This window comes from Muntiacus reevesi, chromosome 2 (assembly GCF_963930625.1).
Source record: "Muntiacus reevesi chromosome 2, mMunRee1.1, whole genome shotgun sequence".
Classification (NCBI taxonomy): domain Eukaryota; kingdom Metazoa; phylum Chordata; class Mammalia; order Artiodactyla; family Cervidae; genus Muntiacus; species Muntiacus reevesi.
In genome coordinates, this window is record NC_089250.1 from 263,573,758 (window position 1) to 263,597,570 (window position 23,813).

The 23,813-nt window shown below is 46.5% G+C and overlaps 1 protein-coding gene across 2 annotated transcripts in view; it reads left to right on the forward strand.

Annotated features, from left to right (window-relative positions):
* The first annotated feature begins 319 nt into the window (after nt 1-319).
* CD177 (CD177 molecule) overlaps nt 320-23,813 on the forward strand; it is a 33,577-nt gene continuing 10,083 nt past the window's right edge. Inside the window, exons 1-3 of one of the 2 annotated variants that reach the window (XM_065920608.1) lie at nt 320-472; nt 23,288-23,377; nt 23,453-23,593. In XM_065920608.1, coding sequence (XP_065776680.1) covers nt 382-472; nt 23,288-23,377; nt 23,453-23,593 — 322 coding nt within the window. In that variant the 5' untranslated portion in view covers nt 320-381. The remainder of the gene's footprint in view (nt 473-23,287; nt 23,378-23,452; nt 23,594-23,813) is intronic. The other variant, XM_065920610.1, reaches the window with a different exon arrangement.

A 23,813-nucleotide genomic window follows, 5' to 3' on the forward strand; every position in this document is an offset into this window, starting at 1 on the left:
AGGGCAAGACAGGAAACAAAAGGCTGAGTGTGGAATCCTGGAAATGGAAGAGGCAAAAATCCCTCTAGAAGGTGGATTTCACTAAGGAGACCTCAGAAATCTTAGGGTGTCCTCTGCAAAGATGGAATCATTAACACTTATTTGGGTGGGAGAGGAGATTAAATTATGTTGTACGATGCTGTCTTCTTCTGATGCTTCTCTGTCTCATTGTTGTTGTTTTTTTTAATTAAATTTTTATAATTAAATTTTGGCTGTGCTGGGTCTTTGTTGCTGAGCACAGACTTTCTCTACTCTTCATTTCGGCACAGGAGCTTCTCATTTCGGTGACTTCTCTTGTTGCCGAGCATGGCCTTTGGAGCACAGTCTCAGTAGTTGTGGCAAATGGGCTTCACTGCTCCAGGGCATGTGGAATCTTCCCAGACCAGAGATCAGACCCGTGACCCCTGCAGATTCTTTACCACTGGACCAGCAGGTAAGTCCTGTCTTAGTTTTTTTTTTTTTTTAATCTGGCAAAACATGGGTGACAACACTCATGGTATTTGCCTGGCACTTGGTGAGTGTGAGTGTGAGCTCTTGTAATTATGGTAACAGGCCAAAGTGTCACCCTAGTCATCTGAGGGAAGGGATCTTGCAGCCGAGGGTCTGGGCAGGCCAGCTGGAGACGAACATGATGGGCAAGTCTTACCTTGCAGGACCACAAAGACTAGGTAGCAGTAACTCAAGAGTGACATTCTGGAAAATGTCTTAATCTGAAGGCAGGGATATTCAGAAGGCGTGGGGCTTGTGTCACAGTTACTGTCTCTGGGACTCTGGGAATGTGTCCTAGAGTTAAACGGTTTTGCTGAATGCCAAGCCTAGAAACAGGCTTCAGAGGGGATGTCTTACACTCATTGTTGTGGCCCAGGCATTACTTTTGTCTGTGTCCTATCCTTAATTATAATATGAAAGAGGAAGACTGAAAAAAGAGGAAATAAGAAAAGGCATGTAGAAATTATCAGGGCAGAATTAGGACTGGCAGGTATAAGTTACGAAGACGTCTATATAAGCTTCATGTGAACATAAAAGGACTTTATTAAAAAAAAAAACCTGGAGCCATCCTCTCCTCCAGGGGATCTTCCTCATCCAGAGATTGAACTGGCATCTCTTATTTCTCCTGCTGTGGCAGGCGGATTCTTGACCACTAGTACCACCTGGGAAGCCCCTATTTATAAAAAGCGGATCTCTCCATGTAAGTGCAGTGAGCTATCTTGAGCTCTCCGACTCCATCTGAAGAAAGATGGAAGCAGAATCCCAGGTGGGTTGGCGGATGCAGGGGGCGGGGCACCAGGAAGTGTGGGCATCTCTGGAGCCTGGATCAGGAGAGGGAGCGGATTCACTCCTTGGATCTCCAGAAAGAACACCGCCTGCCAAACACCTTGATGTGAGCCCAGTGACACCATGTTGGACTTGCAACCTCCAGAACTGTACGAACAGGGGGAAAGTATATCGTCGTTAAGAATTCCCTGGTAGTCCAGTGGTGAGGGCTCTGTGCTCCCACTGCAGGCGGCACGGGTTCAATCCCTGGTTTGGGAATTAAGATACTGCATGTCACATGGACAAAAAAAAAGTATATCATCCTTGCATTCCAGAAGGTTACAGTTTGCCACCCCAGAAAAGGAAATTGTAAGAAACATGCCAAGTTGCTAAATAATGATTAAGTCTAGACTGTGGGTAGAAAGGGCTTCTCTGATGGCTCAGATGGTAAAGAATCTGCCTGCAATGCAAGAGATGTGGGTTTGATCTCTGGATTGGGAAGATCCCCTGGAGGAGGAAATGGCAATCCACTCCAGTGTTCCTGCCTGGGAAATCTCATGGACAGAGGAGCCTGGGGGGGCCTACAGTCCGTGGGGGTTGCAAAGAGTCAGACATGGCTGAGTGGCTAACACTTTCACTTTCTATGGGTAGAAAATGGAATTCTTGGTGATACTTTTCTGTTTCATACTTCATCTTAATTTTCTAAAACAAAAAATTAAATATCATTATGGTGTGTAGTTACAAACAGAAGTATATTCAACGAACTGTGGGCACCCGGCACTACTTGTTCGCTTGTGGGCCCCTGAGAGAGCTCGCCACTCGAGTGTGCCGAGGGCCAGGCCTGGAGAAGGAAGGACTTTATGGTGGAGGAGCGGCTTTGCCAGGGCAGGAAGTGGGGATGGGAGCCTTTGTCTGGGGCTGAGCATGAGACTCTGTTCTTCAGTCTAAACGTTCAATCAGGGACTTCCCTGGTGGTCCAGTGGTTCAGACTCTGTGCTTCCACTTCAGGGGATACAGGTTCAAACCCTGGTCCAGGAACTAAGATCCCGCATGACATGCAGTGCAGAAAAAAAAAAAAGTTCAGTCACTTGAAGGATCAAACCCAAAGGAATGGGTCTCTAGACATCAAGGAAGATGGCCAGAGACGTTTTACGGAGTGAGACAAGGCATTCCGGCAACTCGAAATCAAATCAAGTGGTCTTGGTGGCTGGGAGGATGTGCTCATGAGATGTTTGTTTAAGGCTCAGGCCTTTCTGCTTTTCCCTCCTATTTCTTGCAGTACTGAGAGGGGCAGGGCCCTGGTCCCCAAATGCTGCTGCTGCTGCTGCTAAGTCGCTTCAGTCGTGTCTGACTCTGTGCGACCCCATAGACGGCAGCCCACCAGACTCCGCCGTCCCTGGGATTCTCCAGGCAAGAACACTGGAGTGGGTTGCCATTTCCTTCTCCAGTGCATGAAAGTGAAAAGTGAAAGTGAAGTCGCTTAGTGGTGTCCCCAAATAGGGCCCTTGTATTTTGCAGGGGGAGTATTTTTAGGGGTGGAGTGTTTTTTGCTTTTTTCTCTCACCAGCAGTTAGGGAACTGAGAGTGACTTCTTTTTCTACTAACAAAACATTTCTAAAACAGAGCCATTGAATCTTATCCTGTGTCCTCCACCCTGCAGGGAGCCACTCCTTTTCTTGGTCTTCCTAGATCCTGGGGAACTCAGAGGCCTGTGTGAGAAATGAAAAACAAAACAAAAACCCAACAAAAAACAAAAACCAGGGGTGAATAAGATCTATTGCAATCACCTTTATTTTCTTAAAGCATGTGCGTCTCTCTTGCTTCCTCTCTACCCTGATATTGTACTGCTAAGTCCCAATCTCTGGCTATAAAACTGGTTTCCTTGATTCTGCTATAGTTTGATTCCATCCGTTAAGACAAGGGGCTTATTTTTTCCTCTAAAGTCAATGAAGGAGTCTTTTGGGCCTAGAAAAGAGAACAACAGTCTCAAAGGCCCCTCGCTGAATCATCTAACTTCGTAGAAAACAAAACAGAACTTTAGTTCCACCCTGATGCTCCAGGCCGTTTGCATCTATCTGGGACTTATCAACCCCTGTCCACCCCCTACACCTGCCCAGAAGACTTATCGCCCCCTGCCCAACTACAAATGTCATCTCAACAAAAGAAGACTCAAAATATCCCACCTGATTAACATGTCCCTTATCGCTTCCACAAACCTCCCTTTAAGTATATAGCCTCCCTCATCCCTCTCTGCGCTCAGCCTGGTCGTTAGACTGTCTGTCCCCCCTCTTTGCCTGAATAAAGGTAACCTACTTCTGTTGAGGTCGTCTTTCCTTTTCTGCCTCGCCCGAACTATACCGTACAGTCAAAAGCCCTTGTGTTTGTCCTCAGGAGTTTCCACCCTCAGCTGGTGCTATGGTTTGAGGTTCCCTGTTCTGTTTCTTCCAGATCATCTTAGAATCTGCAAGCTTGTGGGGTAGGGGGATCCTGTGTTGCGTCCAGGGAAAGGTTATGGAAATCCCAGACAGTTACATTTGGGAGCGTTTTCTAGGTCTGTTGGCAGAAGCAGCAGAAGTGTGGGCCAAGGAACCTGGGCCCTGGGGCTGGTGAATAAACCCTGACCTTGAATTAATAGATCAACTTTTCTAGGCTTTACCTTTGCCTGGAGCTTCCCAGGTGGCTCAGTGGTAAAGAATCCACCTGACATTGTAGGAGATGCAGGAGACATGGGTTCCATCCCTTGGTCAGGAAGATCCCCTGGAGAAGGAAATGGCAACCCACTCCAGTATTTGTGCCTGGGATAATCCCACAGACAGAGGAGCCTGGCGGGCTACAGTCCATGGGGTCATAAAGAGTCAGACATGGCTTAGCAACTAAGCAACAACAATAAAGTTTAGTATTAATGAACTCTTAGTTTTTGCTTCTCTGAGAAGCTTTAAAAAAAAAAAAACTCTCCTTCAATTCAAAATGATAATCTTGCTGAGCAGAGTATCCTAACTGGTAGGTTTTCCTGTTTCAGCAGTCTAAATATATCTTGCCACTCCCTTCTGGTCTGTACAATTTCTGCAGAAAAATCAGTTGACAGCTTTATGATGGTTTTCTTGTATGCAACTCTTGGTTTTTCTCTTTGCCTATTCAACTCTTGCCATTTTCATGATGGTATATCTTGGTGTGGGTCTGTTTGGGTTCATTTTGTTTGGGACCCTCTGTGTTTTTTGTCCCTGGATAGCTGTTTCCTCTTTCAGGCTTGGGAAGTTGGCAACCGTAATTTCACCAAGTGGCTTTTGGATAGCTTTCTCTCTTTTCGACACCTGGGACATCTATAATGCTAATGTCCGTCTGCTTGATGCTATCCTAGAGATACTTTAAACTGCTCTCATTAAATTTTTTTTCTTTTTGCTATTCTGAGTGGGCAATTTGCATTATTCTATCTTTTGTGTCACTTATGCATTCTTCTGTATCACCTGGTCTACTGGTAATTCCATAGAGGGTATTTTTTCATTTCAGGTATTGTATACTTCAGTTTTGTTTTTTTTAAACATATTTTCTAATTCATTGTTACAGTTCTCACTGTGTTCATCTAGTCTTTGCTTTTTTTTAATTTTTGTTTTTAACTGGAGGAGAATTGCTTTGCAGTCCCATGCTGGTTTCTGCCATACAACGTGAATCAGCTCTAAGTATACACATATCCCTTCCCTCTTGAGCCTCCCTCTCATTATCTCCCCTCTCCATCTTGCTCCTCTAGGAAATCACAGAGCACTTTCATAGAACTAGAACAAAAAATTTTACAATTTGTGTGGAAACACAAAAGATCCCAAATAGCCATCTATCCCTTTCTGTAATTGTTATCATGCCTATTACCAATGCTTTGAACTCTTTTTTTAAAAAGTCTTTATTTTCCCACGAGTCACTTGTGGTAAAGAACCCACCTGCCAATGCAGGAGACATAAGAGCCTTGGGTTGGATCCCTGGGTGGGGAAGATCCCCGGGAGGAGGCCATGGCTACCCACTCTAGTTTTCTTGTCTGGAGTATCCCATGGACAGAGGAGCCTGGTGGGCGACAGTCCATGGGGTTGCAAAGAGTCAGACACTCTGAGGTGACTTATTGCTACTGTTTTATGCTTTGGTTTTTTTGGCCCTGAGGCATGTGAGATCTTAGCTCCCCAACCAGGGGTGGAAACATCACTCCCTGCTTTGGAAGGTGAAGTCTTAACCCCTGGACCACCAGGAAGTCCCTTGAACTCTGTATTTGGTCAATTATTTATTCTGTTTCATGAGTTGTATATCCAGGGATCTTCTCTTGTTCTTTCAAATAAGATATAAATTCTTCTATCTTCTCATTTTGCTTAACTGTCTCTGTCTGTCTGAAATTAAGTGAAACAGTTACCTGTTTAGTCCTCGTGCAGGACCGTCACTATTTGTTTCACGTGTGTGCCCAGTGGGAGAGCTGCGTCTGATGTGAGCATGAGTCCCGTCTTTTCCCTGGCTGTGCTGACAGCCATCAACTTGGTAGGAGGCGGAGGGACTAAAACCAGAGCCAGGCCTGAGCTGGGGCATCTCTGCACAGTGGCCAGCATCACCGTGTTCAGGCCGGGGGTGAGTCTCAAGCTGCTGGAGCAGAAACCCCGAGGGCCGGTTTGTAAGCGGCTCCGTTCCCTCTAAGTGTGTGTGTCCCTGCCCTTCCCAGCCCTGACACCCCCGCCCTAGGAGGAGCTGGGCTGGAGCAGGAGGAGCTGGGCTGGGCGCTGGATGGGGCAGGGTCACGTGCCCAGGTACTTCTAGGAAACCAGCCAGAGTCCTGGGCAGTTTCAATCTGCCGCCTCCTTCCTGTTTTGGGAGTCAGCAAGCGTGTGCACGTTCTTCAGTGACATTATCGGTTTCAAAGAGCCCCACTGTTAGTCCCACTGATTTTGAATCTTGTCTTCCTAGTTTTGGACCCCATGTCAGCAGCACCCAGAATGTGATTCAAACAGTTTGCTCCCCTGGGACGATCTCTCAGGCCATGTAGCCCCAGTAACCCCCATTCTTCTCTGTGTCCCTTCCCAGGGGTGCAGGTCCTGACCTGATTGCTTCTCTTCTCTGCCTACCAGAGTCTGTGTGCATCTTTCTGCCAGCCTCACTATGTAGATGTATTTTTTTTCAATCTTTACATTTTTTTATTTTACACCAGGGTATAGCTGATTAACAATACCGTGGTAGTTTCAGGTGGACAGCAAAGGGACTCAGCCATACATATACATATATCCATTCTCCCCCAAAACCACACCTTCCACCCAGGCTGGCGCATAACCCTGAGCAGAGTGCCGTGTGCACTACGACAGGTCCTGGTTGGTTATCCATTTTGAATACAGCAATGTATTCATGACCTTCCCAAACTTCCTATCTCTTACTCCCACAAGGCAACCATAAGTTCATTTTCTAGGTCTGTGAGTCTCTTCTTTTCTGTAGGTTTGTTGGTATCATTTGTACATGTATGTTTTGATGGCTCATATGGAGAGATGAACTCTTGTCCTTCTACTCTGCCATCTTAATCTCCCTCCAAGCTTGTGTACAAGTTCTTCTGTGGACAAAGGTTTTCATTTCTCTTGCATATAAATGTGGGGGTAAAAGTGCTGGCTCTTATGGAGGCCTTAGGATTCATAAGGAGAGACATGGGGGCTTCCCTAGCAGCTCAGTGGTAAAGAATCCGCCTGCCAATGCAGGAGGCATGGGTTCGATCCCTGATGCGTCAGAATAACTAAGCCTATACTCCACAACTACTGAGCCTGTGCTCTAGAACCCGAGAGCCTCAACTACTGAGCCCATGTGTTGCAACTACTGAAGCCCTTGCACCCTAGAGCCCATGCTCCACAACAAGAGAAGCCACCGTAATGAAAAGCAAGTGAACTGCAATTAAAGAGTAGCCCCCACTTGCTTGCCGCAACTAGAGCAAAGTCCACGCAGCAGGGAAAACCCAGCATAGCCAAAAATAACTGAATAATCTTTTTTATAAAAAAAAGAAGAGACCTTGCCTTAGAGAATAAGCTCACGAATACTTGAAGCACTTTGAATGACTCTTGCTGTTTAACTTGTTAATTTAGTGAGAGTCACGTTTTTAGTTGGTTCTTTGAAGAATTGATGTTAATCAAATTTCTCTGTCTAATATAAGTGGGTGCATGTTAGTCAGTTGTGTCTGACTCTTTGTGACCCCCTAGACTGCAGACTGCCAGGCTCTTCTGTCCATGGAATTTTCCAGGAAAGAATCCTGGAGTAGGTAGCCATTGCCTTCTCCAAGGGATCTTCCTTACTCAGGGATTGAACCTGGGTCTCCTGCATTGCAGGCAGATTCTTTACTATCTGAGCTACCAGGGAAGTCCCCTTCTAAAATAAACTAGCCAACAAAGTTTAGCACTGCACTGTAGGGTGATAAAGCCCTTGTTGGGTTTATATGGAAGTGAAAAAGTTTCAACAGGGGGAGAGGGCCTGCGAGCTGATTTTAGCCATAATTAACTCTCTGCTTCCTTCTTTGCATTATGGTGGGAATTTATTGTTCCTTTTGTATTACTCTTTTTTTGGCTCTTCTTTTTTCTTCTTCACACATCTAAGCCATAGCATATACTCCGCATATATAACTGCATATACTCTGATTTTATTCCTGCTTTTCTCCTCTTTTTCAAACTCCTGGTTGTATCAAAATGTTCCTCAGTCTTATGTCAGTTAAGACAATAAAATTATGAAACTCAAATAAGTTATCAGTTTCCTTTACAAGCATCATATCCAGATAAACATGGGCACCACTGCTGTGCATTTCTTCTAAAAGTTCTGTCATTACTGAAGATATTTTGGCCACTTATCGTGTAGTGCATGCTGTGCTAAGTCACCTCAATTGTGTCCTACTCTTTGTGACCCCATGGACGGTAGCCCACTAGGCTGCTCTGTCCATGGGATTCTCCAGGCAAGAGTACTGGAGTGGGTTGCCATGCCCTCTTCCGGGGGAACTTCCCGACCCAGGGACTGAACTCATGTCTCTTATTAAATCTCCTGCATCGGCAGATGGTTCTTTACCACTAGTGCCCCCGGGGTAGCCCATGTAAAAGTTACTCTCAAAACCTGTCTGAGCCCTATGAGAAAACTAGTTTCTCTTCCTTGTAATCACACCGAATATTTCAGGAGTCTTGCCACTCTGCTTGTATTTGTCTTCCTGTTTCCAGTTCTCTTTTTAATGTGTTGCTCTAGTCCCCAAGCAAGAAGAGTTCTGGGTTCAGTGGGGCTCAAAGTACAGGATAAGGCTAATGGTCATGGACAGCCCATCCGGGAAAGGAAGTTGGCCTGGTTCACAAGACCTTGACCTTTAAACAAAGCATGCTTACGCAACTCTTTTTAGTCTGTCCTTTCCTGTGTCCCATTTCTGCTCTGTGATTTCTCACCCACCTTTATAACAGAAAAGAATCATCAAATCCTCGAGTTGGGTCATAACCTTGAATTGCCTAACTCTCAGGGGTAACGGGGAGAACCATAGAGAGAGGCCCTTCTGAGGCTTCCTTTCCTTCTGCCCCTGGGTGTTTAGTTAATGTTCTACCAGCACTTCCCACTTGTCGGGGGCCAGGACTATACTCCAGCCCCACATCACTGCTCAGGGCAGAGGGCACTTTGTCCAGACAGCTTTGATTCCAGAGAGACCTGCATCTGAGCTTCACACTTCACCTTCGAGTCTGTGTCCTCTGTGGTCTTGTATCTTCTCAGGCCTCAGGCTCTGGCTCTTCACATTCTCTTCTTCTCTTCCTCACTGTTCTTTGGGGGTGAAAATGAAGATGTCTGCTAATGGAGGAAAAAGAAACTAGTTTGCACAGCAAATAACAACCTAAAGCTGGGCTCCCTGCCCACTGTGACTCCCTCTCCTCCCCAGCAGTTTCTGAGCGCCCCAAACCCCAGTGAGATGTGAGCTGATTGTACAAATCTGTCTCCAAGGTCTCCTCGGCAGTGGGGCTATGCTTGGAGGCTTTATGTCCTGGCTACTATCTTACTTGCGTTTCTCTTTTCCAGAGGAGTCTACTTCTTACTAGTAAGTATGAGGCCGATGGTCTACAGATTCATCCTCCTTCACCCTTTATTAGTTGCGGAATAAGTGTTGCCGTGTCTGTTTGCATAAAACAGCGGTGGGGAGAGAGAGCGGGGAAGCAGAGGCTCAAGTGTCAGAGAGGGGAGCAGGGAGCACTTGAGTGGATGGACGGCTCTGCCGCAGAGTGAAGGGTGAGCGGCAAACAAGGAAGGGAGCCACAGGAAGCCAAAGAGTTGTAGGCAGTGAGAGTCTATCCCTAGGGGAACAGAGAGGGGGCTAGACAGAGCCTTTGGGTGGTCCCAGCCCTGCTGCCTGCAAGAAGAGTTGTCTGATCCCTGCCTATTATGGGCACATTCTGGGCTTAGGCTAGGTTCTGGGCTGCAGAGATCAATAGGCATGGCCCCTACTTTACAAGTGTACACTCTAACTAACCAAAAGAAGATAGTAACAAATAGAAATCAGATGCGGTTTTCAAGATGTGTGGTATGGTGGGCTGAGATTACTTCTTCCATCACTAACAGCTAACGTTTATTCTTCCCCCATTTTCTTCCATGTGCTCTGCACATGGATTAACTCCCTGATTGCCGACAACAGACCTGGTAGGTAGGTATTGTTACAAGTCCCCTTTCATGGTGAAGAATCAGAGGCACAGAGAATGCACACAGCTTGCCTGAGGTCTCACAGTAGGGACTCCAGCATGGCTGGTCTGGCTCTAGGACAGGTGCTCGGAAGTAATACAGCTTCTAGTAAGTCATCTGAAGACCACAGAGCTCTGTGACTTCTCATTCACATGCCTTTGGGTCCACTTGCCCACCCCTTTGCCTGGAAGACTCTTTCTTATAGACTCTGGCCAAGGGAGACTCCTTTGACATCTTGTCTGACTCCTGTGTATCCTGGGGCGGTCAGTGCCCTCAGAGCTTGACTAGCACTTTGGATATGTTTCGTTAAACTACTTCATGGTCAGTTTGTTGGGATATCTGACTCTTTGTGTGATGAGCTTCTGGAGAGGAAGTTCATTTTTATTTTGGAAAATTTCAAAAATAGTTGCAAAACTGAAAGCAATAATATAATGAATCTACCTGTACTTATCATGTAACTACAGCAGTGATCGTTCTGTGGCCAGTATTGCAGCATCTATACTTCCTCTCCAACCTAGATTGTTTTTTTTTGTTTTATTTTATTTTTTTGTTTTATTTTTGGCTGTGCTGGGTCTTTATTGCTGCACGCACATTTTCTCTAGTTGTGGTGGGCAGGGGCTACTCTTCATTGGGGTGCATGGGCTTCTCACTGCAGTGGCTTCTCTTGTCACAGAGCGCTGGCTGTGGGCACACAGCCTTCAGTAGCAGCAGCACACGAGCTCAGTAGTTGTGGGGCATGGGCTTAGTTGCCCCTCGCCATGGGGGATCTTCCTGGACCGGGGGTCCCCATGACCCCTGCGTTGGCAGACAGATTCTTAACCACCGAACCACCAGGGAAGTCCCAACCTGGTTTGTTTAGAAAAAGTCCCAGATATCACGTCACTGCCTCTGTAAATATTTCATTTGTGTTACTAAAATAGAAGGGGTCTTTAAAAAACATAATCCCAGTATCATTGTCCCACTAAAAACTTATACTTCGTTAAGTATCATAAAGTATTCAGTGTTTGAATTTTAGCAATTTTCTCACCATTTTTCCCTTCCCGTCTCATTCTTCTTTATTCTTTCATTTCCTCTATATCTCCCCTCCTTTTTTTACAGTCGAATTTTTTGAATAAAGATGCAAACAAGGGCTTTATTTTGTAATCATCACATTGTTCTCAGCAAGTGACTTAGCGCTTGTCGTATAGTAAATCCTCAGTAAATGATGCTGAATGAATGAACCATCAGAAGTCTATAACAAATCCTGGTTGAATTAGTGCGATCTTACTGTCGCTTTTGGTTGATTTGTCGGGATGGCTTTTGGTTTCTGATGACTTTAGCTAGGAGTTAACTTCGGGGCTAGCTACTATCAGTGCCTGTGAACGTTACTAAAGGTCTGAGGACAATGTATGCACCTGTGACTCAGATTTACAGGTGAGCAGGGAAGGGACCCTTGCTTTCTCATCTCTATTTTCTGTCTTCGGAGTCTTGTAATAACTTGAGTTTGGACCGACCAGACTTGGCTTTTTTGCTTCTGTATAACAGAGACCCTGAAGGAGATCCCTGAGAACAAGAACAGCTTCTGTGTGGTGCTATTGTAGGCAGCATGCTAGGATGGACCCTCAAGACTTACTCCTAATCCCTGGACTGAGAGTATGTGATGAGTAATCCTGTGGGTAATTGTGTTATGTTACGTGGCCAAAGGGATTTTGCAGATATACTGTAAGTAGGGTCAGTCATCAGTTGACTTTTGAGTTTAACAAAAAGAGATGTGATCTAAGTGGGCTTATTGTAATCACAGGAGCATTTTAAAAGCAGACTGTTTTTTTTTTTAGCTGGCCTCAGAAAAGAAGTCAGTGAGATTAGCAGTACAAGAGGGATTGGATTTAAGGGATGTTCTCTGAGTTATTTCTCTGAGTCACTGAGATAGAGGGAGCCTCATGCCTAGGACCTGAGAAGGTCTTCTAGGAGCTGAGAGTGATTGTACCATGAAAATGCAGAGTTGCCTTATGGCCTCAGATAGGGCTGTTCCTAAACCGATGTGACTTCTAGCTGAAGGAGGTAGCAGGGTGGGGGCCCATGATTAAGACTTAAGGATTTCTCTTCCCTCAGTCTGTGGTCCAGACCCCAGTGCATTAGACCGAGGTGGTGGTGGGGCGGGGTGGGGGTGTTGAGGGGAGGCCTCAGTGCACTTCTGAAGATTTCTGGCAGTTCACAAGGCCTGAGTTTTGCCCACGTGTGTCTCACAGGTGTGTGTCTAGGCGGCAGGCTCCAGAGGCAGGAGGGGCTGAGGCCCACAGCACCCAGAGCACCAGAGGCAGGGAAAGTCTCACCATAGGAGAAGTCCGCATCCATAACAGAGGCAGGAGGGGGAAGGAGGTAGGATGAGGAAAGGGCTCCTGGAAGCTCGGCCATCTCACGGCTGCCTGGCTTGTGTGGCCTCAGAGGGGCCATGTCTCCGGGGGCTCTTCCATGGCTAGGAAGAGTGTGAGGACCTGTGCCAAACTGAGGATGGGGACTGAGATCACCTCTCATATTTCAGAAGGTAGGGGTTCCCTGGTCAGTCAGGGCACGTGGTGGAACAAACCAGCTCTCACTCAGTTCCAATCTGGCCTTTCGGCGCTCAGATATTTTTGAAGGCTTTGGAAATGCAAGAAGGACTGATGGTTATTGTTGTGTGTTATAACTTCTCACCTTTTCATGGTTGCAGCTTTCGCTGGGTACCAAGTGTGAAAGGTATGAATATGTGCCTCTCAGGTGTCTTGGGGTGGGAATTTACTGATGGAAGGCCCTCTGAATTCACTGCCCCTTTGCACAGAGAACACGCTTCACAATGGATCCCAGTTAGGGATGTGAATTCAATCCCAATTCTGAGAAATGATCTTCCTCCATGATAGGGTACGGATCTTCCCTGCCCTACCAGGGAATCCTGGGTTTCCAAACAAATCTCTACCTCTAGAATTTCTAGTGTCCCAGCCTCAGTTTGGGATAAGTCCTCACACCCTGCCTAGCCATTTAAGATTCCCTGGAGACACGGCCCTGGGAGAGACACTCACCATATTTCTATATATAAACAGTGAACAGTATGAAAAGGAAAATTTCAAAATTCCATGTACAACAGCATCAATAAGAATAAAATACTTAGGAATTAACTTAACCAGGTAAGTGACAGACTTATAAACAGAAAAACTAAAAGACAATTTTTAAAAAGGGGAACACATAGTAAAAGAAATTAAAGAAGACATAAGTAAGTGGAAAGATATTCTGTGCTCATGTACTAGGAGACTTGATATTTCTAGATGACAATACTAATGAAAATGTAGTGGATGTATGTGGGTAATGATTCCCTGCCCAGGAACTGAACCTGATTAGCGTGAATGAAAACCAGGAATCCTAGTAGCAAGACCACCAGGGGCTAGAGGCAAACTTCCCCTGGCTTTACCCCCACTGAAAGCAAGAATGTGTCAAGGAGGCAAAAACTAAAAACAATAACAAACTTTATTAGAGACACAGCATAATATGTGGCAGAGCATACAGAGAAGCAGTTTGTTTATTTAAGATAGAAGCAAGGCAGAAATACACTCCCAGAGAGGAAGGCGGGTGTCCTGAATGAGAAGCACAGTTAAGACATGATTTAAATCAGATATACAGGATGATCCTTCTGGGTCTGTGTTTACCTTTGGCCAGTTATATAACTTCTTTTTCCACATCAGACCTGTCCTAGGAGCCTCCCCAAGTCACATGGGTAACTTTTTGCTGAGATGGATCCCACCACAGAGGCATGTCCACATGTATTATGGGGTGACGCTCCCCCCCTCCCTTTTTGACCCCCAAGGAGCCCTCCTGCACATGTACATACAGGGACATTTTCCTTGACCTCAGGAGTGATCGTCTTATCTCTTTACTTCAGCAGAGCTCAGCTCCTGCCACTAGCTCTATCCTCAGAGTGTCTGGGTGAGAACAAAGCTTCGATTTTACTCCACCGGACAGACACCAGCAGTTCGGATCAGGGGCCCATCCATCTCCTACATCAACCTTGGTAAAAGCAATTTTAGAGGAGGAAGAGGAGGAAAGAAAGCATGGAGGAGTGAGTGAAAAGTGAAAAAATAGAAGCAAAAAATTAAAAAATGTGGGTTTCCCTGGTGGTCCAGTGTTTAACAATATGCCTGCCAATGCAGGGAACAGGAATTCGATCCCTGGTTTGAGAAGATCCCACATGCCTCTGGCAACTAAGTCCATGGGCCACAACTACTGAGCCAGCACTCTAGAGCCCATGCTCTGTAACCAGACAAGCCACGGAGATTAGCCTGTGCACTGCAGTGAAGAGTAGCCCCCCTGCTCTCGCAACAAGAGAAAGCCACAAGCAATGACGACCCAGAGCCGTCAAAAAAAAAAAAAAGTGTCCAGGGACTTCCCCGGTGGTCCAGTGGTTAAGAATCTGCCTTCCAATGCAGGAGACGCAGGTTTGATCCCTGGTCAGGGAACTAAGATCCCACATGTGGCGGAACAATGAAGCCCTCATGCCATAGCTAAGACCTGACACAGCCAAATAAAATAAACAAATGAGTAAATTAAAAAAAAAAAGTGTCCAGAGAGTTGAAGATGCTTGACCCAGAAGGGAAGAAGCAGTGAACGGGATGGAAGATCAAGGAAGTGGGTTTTTTCAGCAGATTGCTTTAGAGGATGTGGGGGGTGGGGGACAAAGCAGATGCAGAGGGGGAAGTTGAAGGCTGGCAGAACAGACAGCAATCCCATGAAACCATGAAACCACGTCTCTGGGTGTGAATGTCCACTTGGCGAATGACTGTTTTAGATTTGTTAAAGTTCGAGTTCGCAGTGTAGACTGGGGTTTAGGGTCAGGGTTAGGGCTTAGCCTGGTCAGGATCAGGAACTGATTGAGAAGATGTTGATAGAATGTGGGCTTGACCTGGGATCAGAGTTAAGAATCAGCCTGGTTCTGGGATCACAGAGGTTGATGTCTAAAAGAGAGAGGCTGAACTTTAGATATCACAAACCTGAACCTCATTCTGTCTCTAGTATTTTCCCTCCTTCTCCATTCTGTAGCAAATTTTCTTTTGGTATTATTTTTCATTTCTCTCCCTCCCCTTCTTTCTCTCTTTTTCTTAATCCCTCTTCTTTCTCCTTCACCTTTGCAATTCAGACTAGAAGAATTTAAACAGCTTGAAAAGTTGATTCTTTGCTAACTGAAATTGACTTTAGTCCCAACAGGAATAATTTAGAAACTAAAGGAGCATTAGTTGGTTCAAGGCTCTATTAATAAATAAGTAAAATCTAAATTCTAATACTTGCTTTTTAACCCACTGTTGATATTTTGTAATGAATCAGGAACTTCGGATTGATTTTTTTTTTTTAGACTAGAACAAAACAAGCTTTATTCAATGCCAAAGAATGGAGAAGCTGGAACCAGTTCACAAATTAACTTCTCTGAAATTGATTTTTAAAATCTTGTAACCTTATTTCACAAATATCCTTGGGCAAAAGCGTTAACTTTCTGTAAGAGGAAATCAGACTTGGCTAATCCTCAACAGGTTCTGAAAAAGTAAAATTGCAAGTTGATAAATGCAGATACATTTTAATATCAAACAGTAGGGATAGTAAGTTGTCAGTCATATAGGAAGTAGCCATAAATTAGAAAAAAGGACAAGCCATTTAAACCACAAAAGAGTTATGCTAGAAATCGCCCCCTTGGAAATATTAAAATGTTCTTCTAAGTAACTCCTGGGTGATTGTATTCAGAAAATAAAGACCATAAGAATGTTTAAGTTTCAAACCCAGTATATTACAACATGGAACATCTTACAAAGTCTTATAGGAGACTCACAGTGCAGAACTCCTTGTTTTGGAGAAAATTCATCCCGCCTTCTGAAGATTGCAATCAGACATTTGGAAAGGGACTCTAGGCTTATTGTTACTGTTGTTTAATCACTAAGTCATATCTGATTCTTTTAAGACCCCATGACTGTAGCCTGCCAGGCTCCTCTATCCATGGGATTTCCCAGGCAAGAATACCAGAGCTGGTTGCCATTTCCTTTTCCGGGGGATCTTCCTGACCCAGGGATTAAACCTGTGTCTCCTACATTAGCAGGCAGATTCTTTACCAGTGAGCCATCTAGGCTTATTACTGGCCCCCAGTGGAGGTTGAATGCCTGGTGCACTGGAAATGCTAATCCCAGTATGAAAGTATTAGGTGCTGGGGTCCTTGAGAGGTCATTCAGTCATGAGGGTGGAACTCTAATGATGGGATTAGTGCCCATATTCGTCAAAATTCTCCAGAGAAATAAAATCAATAGGATATAAACAGATATATGTGTGTGTGCATTGTCATTCAGTTGTGTCAACTCTTTGTGACTCCATGGACTGTAGCCCACCAGGCTCCTCTGTCCATGGAATTTCCCAGGCAAGAATACTGGAATTGGGTGGCAATTCCCTTTTCCAGGGGATCTTCCAGACCCAGGGATCAAACCTGGGTGTCCTGAATTGCAGGTGGGTTCTTTACCATCTGAGCCACCAGGGAAGCCCAAACAGATAAATAGAAACATATGTAGATTTATTATGAAGAATTGGTTCATGCAATTATGGAAGCTAGGAAGTCCCAGGATCTACTGTCTGTAAGCTGGAGGCCCAGAAAATTTGACAGTAACAGTTGAAACTTCAAGCCTGATAACTAGGGGAGCAAGTGGTCTAAGTCCCAGTCTAAGGTAGAAGCCCAGAAACAAGAAGGCCCAATAAGGTTGAAGGCAGGAGGAGAAGGGGATGACCGAGGATGAGATGGTTGGATGGCATCACTGATATGATGGACATGATTTGAGTAAACTTCGGGAGTTGGTGATGGACAGGGAGGCCTGGCGTGCTGAAGTCCATGGGATCATAAAGAATCAGACACAACTGAGCGACTGAACTGAACTGATCTGGTGTCCCAGGGCAGGATGCAGTGATGTCTCAGCTCAAGCAGAGAATGAATTCTTCCTTCTGCTATATATTTGTTCTACTCAGGCCCTCAATGAACTAGAAGAAACCCACTTGCTTCTACAAGGGCCATCTTTATTCATCTTTAAAGACACTTTCTCCTTGGAAGAAAAGCTGTGACAAACCTAGACAGCAAAATTAAAAATCAGAGACATCACTTTGCCAACAAATGTCTGTATAGTCAAAACTATGGTTTTTCCCAGCAGTTACATAAGAATGTGAGAGTTGGACCATAAAGAAGATTGAGCGCTGAAGAACTGATGCTTTTGAAATGTGGTGTTGGAGAAGACTTTTGAGAGTCCCTTGGACAGCAAGGAGATCCAACAAGTCAATCCTAAGGGAAATCAATCCTGAATATTCATTGGAAGGACTGATGCTGAAGCTGAAACTCCAATACTTTGGCCACCTGATGAGAAGAGCTGACTAATTAGAAAAAACCCTGGTACTGGGAAAGATTGAAGGCAGGAGGAGAAGGGGACGGTGGAGGACGAGATGTTTGGATGGAATCACCGACTCAATGGGCATGAGTTTGAGCAAGCTCCAGGAGATGGTGAAGGACAGGGAAGCCTAGTGTGCTGCAGTCCATGGGGTCACAAAAAGTTGGACATGACTTAGTGACTGAACAACAAAAATCTTTATTCAGTACACCAATTCAAATGCCATTGTCTCCTGGAAACACCCTTACAGAAACATCCAAAAATCATGTTTTACCAGCTATCCAGGCACCCCTTAGATGTGGCAAGTTGAACATTAATTACCACAGTGTCTTTTTGTGAGGAAGGCAGAGCTAGTTGGCTCTCCTCCAGCTATGTGAGGATGCAATGAGAAATCTACCATCTGCAGTCCGGAAAAGGGCCCTCACCAGAACCCGATCACATGAGTACCCTGAGCATTTCTGGCCCCCAAAACTGTGAGAAATAGGCCTATTCTTTTTTTAAAAACTTGATTTATTTAATTTTTGCTTTGCTGGGTCTTCATAGCTGCAGATGGGGTTTTTCTAGTTGCTGCGAGCCAGGGCTACTCACTGTTACAGTGGGCAGGCTTCTCACTGAAGTGACTTCTCCTGTGGAGCACAAGCTTCAGTAGTTGTGGCGCATGGGCTTAGTTGCCTCTCAGCATGTGGGATCTTCCTGGACCAGGGATTGAACCTCTGTCCCCTGCACGGGCAGGTGGATTCTGAACCACGGGACCACCAGGGAAGTCCTCCCATGAAGTATTGCTCCCAACTAGAGGCTGTATTTTAAGGCAAAGGAACTGAGGCAATTAACTCCCACCCATGGAGCTCACTGACTTTCCAGATGCCCCACTACACAGACACAGCTGGCTTATCAGAAGGGTCGAAGGGCCATGATGGCTTATGAAGGCACCAGCTAGAGAAGGTACCTTGCCACCCAACAGGAGATGCTCTAGGTCTCAAACTGGCCAGTCTATCGCGCCACCTCCCCTAGAGCCAGAATGCAGGGCTCCATGACACAGGGAGGATAAGGGAGTGTGCCCCCCCATCAGTACACATGACAACCCACTTAAAGGATCCTTGCTCCTGGTCTCTGTGACCTTGGGCTTGGTGTGGGTAAGAAACCCAATCAGAGCTCCAATGACCCAGAAGCCAGGACTGCCCCCATGCTATCTCGTGTTCCTCGTGCTGCTGAAACAAGAGGCGGAGGAGACCCCCAGAGGGAACGTGACCACCAGAGGGAGGCTGGTTTGCTGGGTGAAGGAGGACACGTTTGGGAGCCAGGTGGTGCATTGGGGGTAATATTTACTTGTCGGTGGCCCTGTTCAGCAGAAAGTATCCCAAAGCCAATAAAGACAAGACTATTGAACACTTACTTCCCTTAAGGATGAAGACTTGTGTCCCAGCGATGTCCAGAGGTGTTGGCAGGTGGTAAGAGAACGTAGAAGGGGTGGTAGAAGGCGGTTCTCACCACCACCAGCTACACAGTCAGGGCCTTTGCAGCCCTGTTATAGGTTTTCCCCCATCTTCCTCTCACTGTGGTTCATGAAGAACTGATCATCTAAAGCTGTGGGTGTGTGACCCCTTGTCATTAGCACAAGGTGATTCTATGATCAAGTAACAGATGGGAATTGTGTGTCTTCTGTATTGAGGACTCTGATTTTCATCTGGACAAGGGCAAGGCACTCTAGCCATTTACCCCAATTTAAATTTAGAAATTACCAGTTTCAGTAATAGCTGAACCTGTTCAAAATGTCAATAAAAGTTTTGTTGCATGGTAAAAAAAAAAAATTGTGCTGTTTCCTTCTTCACATTCATTCTCGCCCCTTCTCCCCCTGCCCTGTGCTGTAGGGACCGTTAGTGGGATCTCCCACCTTCCAGCTGGTTTCAGTCAATGGGGAGCCCCAGCAGACCAGAGGGAGGACACTGAGTGAAGTTGGGGTATTAATTCCCCAGCTCCTTCCCTGTACTGTCGCTGTTGGCTGCGTGAATTTTTCAGCCTGAAGTTGGAGCTCCTGTCAAATAGCCATCTCCAGAGAGGTTCTGTCTGAGTCTCTGCCTTGCAACCCCTCCGTGTTACAGTAAAACAGCAACAGAAACAGTGGTATCAGAACCAGGAAACTGCTCTAACCCTTGAGTCTCCACAACAGTCTCATGCTCTTGCCAGTTGTCTCATTTAAAATCTCTTTTCAAGTTATGCAGGTGGAATGGGTCCCCATTTGAGCTGGGGCCCTGACTGCTAGGGAGAATCTATATTGGTTGAAGTATACCTTCACCTCCCAGGTCATGATCATGGGCACATACTTTCGGCTGCAGCACCCTGGGGCTTCCCAGGGTGGTCCTAGTGTTTACAAAAAAACAAAAACAAAGAAACCTGCCTACCGATGCAGGAGACTAAGAAATGCAAGTTGGATCCCTGGGTTGGGACGATCCCCTGGAGAAGGGCATGGCAACCCACTCCAGTATTCTTGCCTGGAGAATCCGATGGACAGAAGAGCCTGATGGGCTACAGTCTATGGGGTCACATAGAATCGGACACGACTAAGCGACTAACACTTTCAGATTTTCACTTTCACTTTTCACAAAAGGGCAGAAATGAGTTCCAGGCAGAGGACCTAGAACTTGCAAAGGCCAGGTGATAGGAAAGTTGAGTCAATAAAGTTCAACTGACTCACTTGGGTGATTAAATGAGCTAAGACACCTGAAGTGCCCTGTACACAGTGAGCGCTACCTAAAGGCCATCAGTTATACTTATTGCACACCAGTGTGCACACATCCAGGGTCTACCAACTTGGGCGTATTAGTGGTAGAGTAATATTCTCTCCTGACAACACAGGCAATCCATAACCTCAAGCCTTGATTACAGCTCTAGTGAGCTGTAATGGACAGGCAAGAAACCACACACATTTGAAGTATACAGTTCGATGAGTTTTCGTGTGCACACACACTCTGTAAGGTCATCAGCACAGTTCAGATAGTGAAAGTATCCATTCCACCCAAGTTTCCCCATGGGAGCTTCCACATGAGGACGTCCTGGGTGGCTCCATGGTGAAGAATCTGCCTTGAAATACAGGGAACTCGGGACTCGATCCCTGGTCTGGGAAGATCCCACATCCCTCAGGGCAACTAAGTCAACTAAAGAAAAAAAGATGGGGAATCTGAAATTTTGAACAATTTTACATGCTTACGTAAAATTTTTCCACATGAGCCTTTATAATCCCTACCTCCGTACTCAGCCCCACCCCGACAGTACCCAGGCACTCACTCACCTCTTCTCAGTTACTATAAATTAGTTTGTACTTTCCAGAGTTGTATATAAATGAAATCTTAGAGTATGTTCTCTTTTTTTTCATCTGGTTTCTTCATTCAGTGTAATAATTTTTTATTGAAATGAAAGTCACCAAATGGAAACCATTTTCAAGTGAACAATTCCGTGGCATTTAGTTCAGTCACAAAGTTGTATGACCACCACCTAGATAGTCCTAAAACGCTTTCGTCGCTTCCCAATAAAACTCTACTTATTAAGAGGTTGCTCCCAATTCCCCCATCCCCTAACCCCTGGAAACCACCAGTTATGTCTCAGTGGAGTTACTTATTCTGACTATTTCATATCAGTGAATCATACAATATGTGATTTTTTGTGTCTGGCTTCTTCCAGAAATGGCTACCTACTCCAGTATTCTTGCCTGGAGAATCCCATGGACAGAAGAGCCTGATGGGCTTCCGTCTATGGGGCTGCAAAAGAGTCCAACACAACTGAGCGACTAACAACAATAGCAACAACCTTACGGGTCTCTTTGCCCCCCTTCCTTCTTCCTCCAGGGACATTGCTTCAGTATGCACACAACTCCAGAGGGCGCCGTTCACACAGCAACACAACCCATACACATGTAGTGATGGCTCCCTTGTACCTTTCCTTCCTTCCTCCCTCTCTCCCTTCCTTCAATAAATATTTATTGAGCATCTAGGCTCTGCCATGTTAGTGGTGGAGACACAGTGGCAGACGACCGGAACATGCCTCTGTCCATGGAGCAGAGTTGAAACCTGCAAAACAGAGGCTTCCCTAGTGGCTCAGTGGTAAATCTGCTCTGTCAATGCAGGAGATGTGGGTTCGATCCCTCATCCGGGAAGATTCCACATGCCTCGAAGCAACTAAGGCTGTGTGTCGCAACTATTGAGTCTATGCTCTGGAGACTGGAAACTCCAATTATTGAGCCCACGGACCCCAACTGCTGAACCTGTGCACCCTAGCACCCATGCTCCGCAACAAGAGAAGCCGCCGCAACGAGAAGCCCACACACTGCAACTAGAGAGTAGCCCCTGCTCTCCGCAACTAGAAAAAAGCCCACAGCTACAAAGACCCAGGGCAGCCAAAAATATAAATAAACAAAATTATTTTTCAGTTAGTCAGTTCAGTCGCTCTCTTTGTGACCCCATGAACCGCAGCTCGCCAGGCCTCCCTGTCCATCACTTGCACACGCAGAGAAAAACAGAACATATAAGGATGTTGAAATAAACATGTAATTGCAACTTTCATATTCATTTCTTTCTTCTCTACTGTTGTTTTCACTCTTTTCTCCGTTTCTCCTCTCTTTCTCACATACTCACATCTGGCCTCTGCAGTCACGGATACACACCTCCTATTCTTCCCTGTCTCTTCCTACCCAGCATGTTAGAGTTGGTTTGTGCAGGTTTGCAAAAGTCAGTTGTTAAATATTTAGGAATTTTTCGAGCTGGTTGTTAAAATGATTGGTAGCTTAAAACCAGACAGGATAAGAGAATTTACACCATAGAAATAGGCTGATGTTATGATGCTGTTTTTCTGAAAAGCTGATCTTCTAGCACACCACTCTTCCATCTATTTCTGGCAAAGACATTTGCTTTGTCAAGGAATATCCTAATTCTTTGATAGATATTCGGTCTCCAGCACCGCCTGTCCCCTCCCACCCCCGCCTTTCCTCACCTCCCTCCTGGGTGGTGGGAATGCAGAGGTTCTAGGACCTCTGTTGTGCTAAGAGTGGAAAGAAGAGAAGAGGAAGCATGAAGGAAGTTCGCGAAAAAGAGAATAAAAAGGGCAGCGGTGTAGGAAGGTGGCGCTAGTGGTAAAGAACCTGTCTGCCAGGGTGGGAGACATAAGAGACACGGGTTTGATCCCTGGGTTGGGAAGATTCCCCCGGAGGAGGGCATGGCAACCCACTTCAGTATTCTTGCCTGGAGAATCCCATGGACAGAGGAGCCTGGCAGGGTACAGCCCATGGGGTCACAAAGGGTCAGACATGACTGAGCGACTCACACGCACACAGGAAGGAAAGAGAAGCAGGAATCCATGGGGGGCAAGGGTTCAGGTAGGGACAGCATAAGGACCAGGCAAGACTCACCGCACAGTGTCCTCACAGGCAGTTGGGTCATTTCCCCATCTCGGGCCAGAAGGTGGCCAAGCTGCTAGATGAGGAAACCGCCTTCTCAAACTACCCTGAAACAGGGTAGGGGTGGGGACCCACAGAGCTGGGCTCTGCAGGAAAGAGGGCTGGGGGCCTGGACCAGTGAGGTCTGGGGGCTAGAAGCCTCAGTCTCTAACTGTTGAGAGGGGCTGTGGGCCCAGACTCTTGGGTCAGAGGGGGAGCAGAGGCCTGAATCCTGGGTCTGAGGGAGGAGGGGCTGGGGGCCTGGACTCCTGGGTCTAGGGAAGGAAGGAGGACACAGGTTCTTCCCCCTGCCGGCACCCCCCACCCTTGTCCTCCCCCCAGATCCTCACCCTACTCACCTCACCCCACCCCAACACCTTTAAGCTATGGAGACTCAGAGGGAGGGCCAGGCCTCGTTTAGCAAGACCCTTTCCTCCCCACCCTTTCCTGGACTACCTTGGGTGTGACAAGATATAAAAGTGCTGTTTCCTAGGAGAAAGAGCGGGAACGAGCATTCCCGCCACCCAGACCATGAGCCCTGCCCTGATGCTGGCCCTGCTGGTCATCACCCTCGCCCTGCCCCGTAAGTGAGATTCCCGGCCAGGGAGGGGATCCACCTGGAGGCTGAGCTCAGATGGATTTGCTCCTCCCATTTCAGGAGCGAGGGCCCTGAACTGCCACTTTGGGGTAATGGAGACCGTGCGGAATGTATCGCAACAGCCCTTGAAGTGGACGACTTCCCCGAAGAACTGTGGGGAAGGTTTGGGCTGCCAGGAAACGGTGATGATCGCCCAGAACGGTGAGACAGGCCCGCTCCTGACTTGCAGCCTCTCTCTTGGAGAGACGCCCCTATCACCCCACCCTCCAGTCCTACCTGCGTTCTGTGTACAAACTCAGAAGACCGCTTCCCGAAATACCAGGAGCGGCGCCCACCTTAGCTGCCCAGGGGCCTCCTCTGCACCTTCGGGATGCACACCCTCCCTCTATGACCCTGGAGCCCTGACCCCACCGTGGCCTGC